Raw genomic sequence first — 8,277 nt, 5'->3', positions numbered from 1 at the left:
ATTTTGAAGGAGTATAGGCGCTGCTTCAGAAAGAGCCTATTAGCCAGAGACTTTGTCAGGTAGAGTACCTCGAGTTTGGCCCAAAGTGCTTGAGTCGTTGTCTCCCTCGACACCTCCCTCAGAACTTTGTCGCCCAAGCTCAGGATTATCAAACTGTGGGCCTTGTCCAATATGCCGATCTTCTCCTTCTCGGTCATGCGACCGACAATGCCACTGACCCTTGCAAGGCTTCTGCAACACCCTACTGAACCAATAGAGCTCTCATCTTTACTCTCCATAGGCCAAAGTCATTCTTCCCATTGAATTTCTCAATTTCGAATTTGACGGAACTCATTGTCGTGGCTGGATTCCTTCCAATGAATTCTACCTGCTGCCCTTCCAAGAATTAGACTGAAATCACCAAAATGTTGTACTATGGTATAGCAACCAAAAGTTTTCAGCCTAAACTTGCTTTTTAACGCCTTGCTATCCAAGAAATTCTCACCAAATTTCTTACCTTCTCCCCGTGAACTCCACTGCCTTCGTAAACCGAACGGAGAGCTCCGATCCATTCTGACAGAGATCACACCTGTTCACCGGAGAAAACTTCATGTTCTGTGCTCGCGCCTCCTTCCCGCAGACATTACTCAGCGTCAAGCGGAACAAATCAGGAATTCCTCCTCTACCTCTCACACGAGAATAACTGCCTCTCCAGAGCCGCCGCGCCTCGTCAAACTGCTCAGGTCCTCCTGCTTCGCGAACTCCCGAACAGGGAACTCCCCGAACCCTTCTTTGCGCGATCTCCGCCTCTTCCCTCTGCTCGAGCTGCTCGCAATACCAAACTCCTGCTCCGAAATCCTTTGCTGGCAAGCCTGTCGCAAATTTTCAGCCCTAACTCGCGGACTGTTTTTTCTCCGTCTCGCAGAACTCGTCTCGCCGAACCGCACAACCTGTGGTGCGAATCCAGTCGATCAAAGCTTCCACTGCTCACTGAATCTGTAGCGATTCGGCTGCCTGTGATGCGATCCAGCTCCTCTGTTTGTGAATGTCAAACTCCTTTTCTTCGTCGCTGGCCTTGAACACCTTTACGCGGACACCTCTAGCCAAGAAATATGGATTTTCCCACAGACGACGCCAATTGTTGTAAGATATGTACTTCCTGACATAAAAAATGAAACACAAAGAACACAAGCAAACACAGATCGTTTACGTGGTTCAATCCAACTGGATCTCCGTCCACGGGAGGGAATCAATCAAATATTTCACTAAAGTAAAAGAAATGGAGAATACATAGAGATGAGCCCTCATCTTCCTTCTATGGCCTCCCTCTCAAGCGACACCTTGATACAAGGCCTCAAGATGCTCTCCTTCTCTCTAACTCTATAGCTATTCTCTTCTATTTTGTGATAGCTTAAGATCTCTTCCCCCTTGCTCTCCTAAGCCTCACACCCTCTCTATTTATAGAAGGAAGAGAGTGGTAGGTGAGCGGTAGGTGAGCGATAAGTAAGATGCGGTAGGTGAGCGGTACCACATTACAAAAGTGTCCTTTTACCTTAGTTCATTAATTGGGGATCAAAATAACAATTTTGTTAGCACCATGTTCTTCTTCTTAGTTCATTAATTGAGGGTCAAAATAACAATTTTGTTAGCACCATGTTCTCCTTTATTAGAAAACATAAGAAATCAGCATATTTTATAAATAAAGGACTCCATTTATAAAGTATCATAACTCGTGCTTTCATTTATTTTCTCGCTCAAAATATTCAAGAAAGCTCCTCAAGTCTATATTTTTTTTAAATCTTGTCTCCTTTCATGTTTTTATTAAGCAATCTACTGCTTCTATTCATCTCTTATAGCTCAAAGAAAACTTAGTTAATTCAAAGTTTATATTCTTCCCGTCATTCATTATTGGGCGCATTGGAATAACCCCTCATTCTTAGCAGCATTAGCTATCTTTAGCAATGATTAAAGGGCTAAGGCATAAGAAAAAATTATTTTTTTCAATGCTCTTAAAAACCAGCCAAATAAAGATCTTTTAGCTTTTATAAGTAATTTACTAATGCAAATTGTCTTATCACTTTTTCTATCATGCTACTAGCCATACAAATAATGCAAGCACTGATTAGATTAGTCATTTGCATATATAGTATGATAATTCAAGTTAGTTAATTCTAAAATGATAATGAGTAAGAAAATATGATCATATCATGCTTGAACTATATTTGAAATACGATCAAATAATGTATGAAGTATCTTCAGACTATGTTTGAATAAACATTAAATTATCCTCAAAATCATGAATGATCACATAATCTTAAAATGATGATTGAATGTTAATCAAATAAGGACCAAACAAATATGAAATCTTATTCAAATCATATTTGAATAATAAATAGATAATCGCTTAAATAAAATTAAATCTTTTTTCGACTAATAATCAAACAACCTTTGAATGACAATTGGACCATAATCTAATAAGGATAAAATATCATTGAAGCATTTTCGAATAATAATCAAATAATCACTAAATAACAATGAAAAGACCTCAAATCATCTTAAAAAATAATCTTTGATGTATAATTGAACCATCTTCAAAGAATAATTAAGTAATCTTTGAATCATGATTCAATAATTCAAATGATATGCTTTTTATCACTATTTGATCATTTTTTGGTATGATTCAAATAATAATCAAATCATTTTTTATTTATCCTCGCCCTAATATTTCTATGTTCAATCATTTATGATTTATTCAATCACTGTTCAAAATTTCATTCTATTAAATTTCTATCTTGCGATCTTATAACTACAATCACTTTCAGTTTATGGTATATCTACTAGTGTTAATTAATTTAAGATTAAGAATGAAAACACAATAGCCAAATCCTAAATAAATCAAACACATACTTTCACTAACCCTTCTAAATGAAAATATATAGTCATCATGAAATATTAGGCAAGCTTTACTGAGTTGAAAAATAAATAAATAATTGTCAATATTTAAAAAATAGAGATATTTTAATTGGCAATAAAATTTTAATTATTTTAACCATAAAAAATAAAATTCAGTCAAATTTTAGAAAAAAAATATTATATTAAGAGTTCTGATGTAGAATTATATCAAGACTACAATTACAATGCGTTACGTGTACGGTTTAGGCCTGTCATGTATTAAATTATTTAATTTTTTTTATTCAGTGGAGCTAGATCGTATATATGTCGTATTGTAATTATAGTTCTGATACAATTTTGCATTAAAAATCTGATGTAATATTTTTTTCAAATTTTATTTTGCTGTGAGTCCCCGGTGAAATACCATTCTGGCAATTAAGAACTTGTTAGTGGTATGTAATGTAATAACACCCGAAGAGCAATTGAGTGTAAATTTGGTCTCAAAAAGATCCAGATTTTCGAGAAAACCCCATGTATTTCTCTCCACGCCCGTTTCAGCCTGATAGTTCTCCCTTGTGACCGCCATGGCGATCTCCCCACGACCGCCGGCTGTCGCCGAGGCGGTGGACGAAATTATGAGAACTTATAGGTCCTTGCCACCGCGGCCAACCATCGAGGAAGTTGCTGCAGCGACGGCAGTTTTAACGAGCTCAAACTGCGAGGAGGAGGCCAAAATCGAGGAGTTGAGTCGGAAAGGAAAGCCCGCCGGCGTCCCCGATGAGCTCTTCTTTGTTCTGCAGGAGGTCAAGCGCAACACGGTCCAGCTTCTGGCCCTCGAGCAGCGACGCGAGGCTCTGCGCGTGCTTGATCTCGATCGACGCTTTAGAGTACTCGACGAGCTCATTCAGAGAGCATCCAAGCTGGTTTCCGACGAAGATGGAGGTGAGAAGGAGGATAATCCTAAGCCGATAGTTGGTTTGGGCGTTACGATGCCGATGATTGGTCCGAGCTTGGGGACGATGGAAAATGATGGAAAAGGGGGCTCAGATTTGCCTAAAGAATTGGGACGTGGTTCCTCCTTGAAATCTGAGATTCCTTCAGGTCAGATTTCTCTAGGCTTCTACTTCTCGTTTATACTTGAGTGTGTTGGGATGACTAGTCCAAGAAGACGAATTGGTTGCTGGGGTTTTTGGGACTTTTCCCCACGCTATTTTACTCGTTTCAGTTATTTGGTTCCTCTATTTAGTTGGGATTAATTAACTATATCTAGCCTTTCCTTTTTCTATTAATTGCAACAGGATCCAACGTATGTGCCTTCTCTCTTTTTGTGGTGCGGGGAATTGGCAAAGCCACCCAACTCCTCCTATAATTTGGGTAGATTAGTTTCTGTAGATTTAGATTGACTCACCATTTCAGAAAGTATGGATTAGGACTCTTCTCCTATTGCTTTACTGGATCTTTGTTTAATTTTAAAATGATTTCCTACATTAATCAATTTAGGAATAGCATTTCTTGTTACAGAAGCCCTAAGGAAATTAAAAATTTCCTTTTGTAATTCAGATATAGAGAAGGTTTGGGTTATAAGCTATTTTTGAGAGATTCAAAGGAATTTACAGTTGATTCAAAGGGATGTATTTAGATATCACTTTTAGTTTATTGTAGGCATTGTAAGTGGAAGCTTTAAACATCAAGTTGATAGATGATTGAAAGAGTTTGAATTGTGACAAACTGAAAGCTGGAAATTAAATTTCATGTCGAACAAAGCGCTATGCCATGAGATCATCTCCTGAACTTATTTGTGATGAAGTGCTATATGACTAAGCCGACTCATGAACCTATAGGGATCACTGCTAGAATTATGTGATCCTTTGGACTATGTAAAATTATTGATGATGTTGTATTTTTCTTATATCTGAGGAGATTTTTAGATCTTTTAAGCACAGAGTGCTTATTTTTAAACATTGAGATGATTTATTTGTGTATTAGTTGATGGTTTGTTAGGAACTATGAAGCCAAGCATGCTAATGCTTGAGCACTCCTTGGATGGGTGAACTTTTTGGTAAGCTTTTACCGAGAGGCCCTATGTAAATGAAAAAAATATCTCAATTGATAATATTTTGAGCTATTTCCTCAGGTTTGCAGTTTGAAAAATGAGAAAAGACATCCAATTGTTTGAAAATTAATCATTGCATATTGTTAAGGTCTTATGTATGACTTGAAATTAAAAAGTATCTTTTTAAAGGTAGTGAAGTTTATGAGATCCTAGTATTTGTTACATGGGCACAGTTAGAAATTAATATTTATATTGAAATTTCACTACCCTTAAAAAAATCCTCAAATATACTGATTTGCTTGACACATAAAAAGACCAAAAGCGAAATTTTAAGTTTCTAAAAGATCCTTTCTATCTGCATGTATTTAAATAAATCCCTAGAAAATGTTTTTCCTGGATGGATTTCATGGTAGAACTGTTGGGCCTATGCCTTAGGTTGGTTCAGGATTTCTTTTATGGGACTTTGGGGCATTTTGATTTGGGAGCATGCTCTTCATAACTTTGGATCTATTCCAATTTTTATTTACTTTTCTAATCTGCTGTCTATCATGTATTTTCTTAAATTTATATTATTAGTCTAGGCCTGTAATCTCATCCTTTTTTCTATGAAAAAGTTGTTTGTTGACGTGAAAATGATAAGTCTATGTTACTTTTGCTGCATTATTTTGATGGCAATTTTTTTAGTTGATCGAGATTTCTAGTTTTACTTTATCCAGTTATAAATCAGAATAGGCAAATAAACAGAAATTTTAGCAGTAATATAGTATAATGGAATATGTTAATTCTCTTATGGTTAAAGGCATAATTCTATATACTTCTAATGCTTCATTTGAGATTGCAATATTTCTGAGTTGATCAAGATTTATAGTCTCACTTGATGCATATTTTTTATGTATCAGAACAAGCAAAGACAGGGAGAAGTTAAGTCTCATAATGGGAAAAGTTAATTCTCCTATGGTTTAAGGCATAAATCTATGTACTCTTACTGAATTATGTTTGTTTGCAATTTTTCTTATTTGATTAAGATTTGTAGTCTTACTAGATGTTTGTATTTTTTTCTAAACCAAATCAGGCAAAAACTCGGAGAAGTTGAGCCTCATCATGGTTGCAAGCTTGATCGAGACTTACGCAAAAAAGGGCACCGGAGTTCTTGATCTTCAGGGTAAACTCATGGATCAAATTGAGTGGTTACCAACATCACTTGGGAAGTTACAAGACGTCACCGAATTAAATTTGTCGGAGAATCGAATCATGGCTATCCCACCCACCATTGGCAGCCTACGATTCTTAACAAAGTTCGATATCCATTCCAACCAGCTGACTAATCTTCCGGACTCGATTGGAGAACTTTCAAGTCTTGTCAATCTCGATCTTCATGGAAACAAGTTAACTTCTCTGCCTCCTTCAATCGGAAACCTCACGAACTTAGTGAACCTGGACCTGAGTTGCAACCAGTTATCCATCCTACCCGAAACATTGGGGAATCTAACAAATCTGAGGAGATTAATCCTCGAAACAAATGAACTTGAAGAGCTCCCCTTCACTATTGGTTCTTGCTTATGTTTGGTTGAGCTCAGATTAGATTTCAATCACCTCAAAGCACTGCCTGAAGCCATTGGGAAGCTCGAAAGCCTAGAAATTTTGACTTTACACTACAACAGAATCAAAAGTCTGCCTACCACAATGACTTCACTTTACAAGCTGAGGGAGCTCGATGCTAGTTTTAATGAGCTGGAATCGGTCCCCGAAAGCCTTTGCTTTGCTATCAATCTCGTGAAGCTCGACATCGGGAGAAATTTTGCAGATCTCAGAGCTCTACCTAGATCGATTGGAAATCTCGAGAATCTGGAGGAGTTGGATATAAGCAGTAATCAAATAAGGGTGTTGCCTGATTCATTCAGATATCTGTCAAAGCTGAGAGTTTTCCTCGCAGATGAGACTCCCTTAGAAGTGCCGCCAAGAGAAATTGTTAAATTGGGAGCGCAAGTTTGTGAAAAAAACCTTTCATATACTTTCATATTTTGCATAATTTTTTTCTTCCTACTTTCTCTCTCACATGTCTCTTGTTTGACAGGCGGTTGTTCAGTACATGGCTGATTTAGTTGCAGCAAGGGAAGTAATCCCTAGGCCTGCGCAGAAGAAGAGCTTCTGGTCGTGGATTTTCGCTATGATTTTCTGTCGTCCGAAGAACAAGAAGATATCCGTTGCTAAATCGTGAAAAGCTGGAGTTCGCGGCTGTAAATAGCTTTGCTTTCATAATTTTTCAGCATGTTTTTATTGTTACTTCTGTGGTTGTATCTCTTATTGTAACTTGTTCATGAGGAGTGTTTTGGTTTGTTAAATGAAGAACCATTATTTATTTCATTGTTTTATGAGACAGAAGACTAAATTTGTGTAATTTTTGTAGATTTTTTTGAAGTTTTTGGTTGTGATTTTGTCATTTTGTTTTCAGAGGAAGGTGACATTGAATGCAAAAGGATTTTTTGAGGTTCATCAGGTGTGGTTGGCTTGTAAAAGAGGATCAGCATGGTGAGCTTTTTTAGTGGATGTAGTTTCTCACCTATCTGGAAGTTTCCTATTGTTTTTATGGACAATAAAGGTTTATTTTTCGATGCGTTCTTTATGGCAGCATCAGCTGCAGCAAATATGACTATCATTGTCAATGTACACGTGCAATGAGTGAAATATTAGTTCGGAAGGCTGAACGGAAATAGAGGAAGAAAAGAATATTATAGGATCTCCTAGATGTTTCTTTAGGGACATTTACTTAAATACCATTCAATTTCTATTTATTTTGATATTTAACACCTTTTTTTGACATTTATACCTACGGCTGCAAAATCTCACATCACATAAAAAATACCATTTTTTTTTAATTTCTAAAAAGTGAAATACGCATAGGAAATGTGGTATATATCTAAAAATCGAAGTTTAGTTGTTAGATTTATAATTTTTTTTAATTAATTTCGGATGAGCAAATTTGTATGTATTATGCTGTCGAAATGACGCCGTATTTGTCTTATTTTAATTAAACTATAACGCATGACATTAACTTCAAAAATAAATATAAATTATTTAAATTTTTTGTATCTATTATGTGCCTGTTACACGTATTGTACATCAAATGTACACCCTGATGCGTTACCGCGAGGTTACATGGACGTTACCGCGGAAGTTACACCGAGATTACATGCAGTGTACACTCGCATTCGGAGGTTATACCAGATGTACAACGATAGTACACGCGGATTACAATGACGTTTCCGCGGAACGTACACCGGGGTTATATCCTTTGGTGACAGCGGATGTTACACCGGAGTTATACAGGACTTACAAGCGTTGTACATGGGGGT

At 36.8% G+C, this 8,277-nt stretch overlaps 1 protein-coding gene across 1 annotated transcript; it reads left to right on the top strand.

Moving 5' to 3' along the window:
• The first annotated feature begins 3,353 nt into the window (after positions 1–3,353).
• Positions 3,354–7,288, top strand: LOC110019189 (plant intracellular Ras-group-related LRR protein 5-like). The gene is made up of 3 exons (XM_020716773.1): positions 3,354–3,972; positions 5,997–6,910; positions 6,999–7,288. Exons 1-3 carry the CDS (start codon positions 3,456–3,458, stop codon positions 7,140–7,142), a joined length of 1,575 nt encoding a protein of 524 aa, XP_020572432.1. The 5' UTR covers positions 3,354–3,455; the 3' UTR covers positions 7,143–7,288.
• Positions 7,289–8,277: the final 989 nt, after the last annotated feature.

This window comes from Phalaenopsis equestris, unplaced genomic scaffold, assembly GCF_001263595.1.
Source record: "Phalaenopsis equestris unplaced genomic scaffold, ASM126359v1 Scaffold000053, whole genome shotgun sequence".
NCBI classification, from domain to species: domain Eukaryota; kingdom Viridiplantae; phylum Streptophyta; class Magnoliopsida; order Asparagales; family Orchidaceae; genus Phalaenopsis; species Phalaenopsis equestris.
This window is presented reverse-complemented; position numbering and strand designations above follow the sequence as displayed.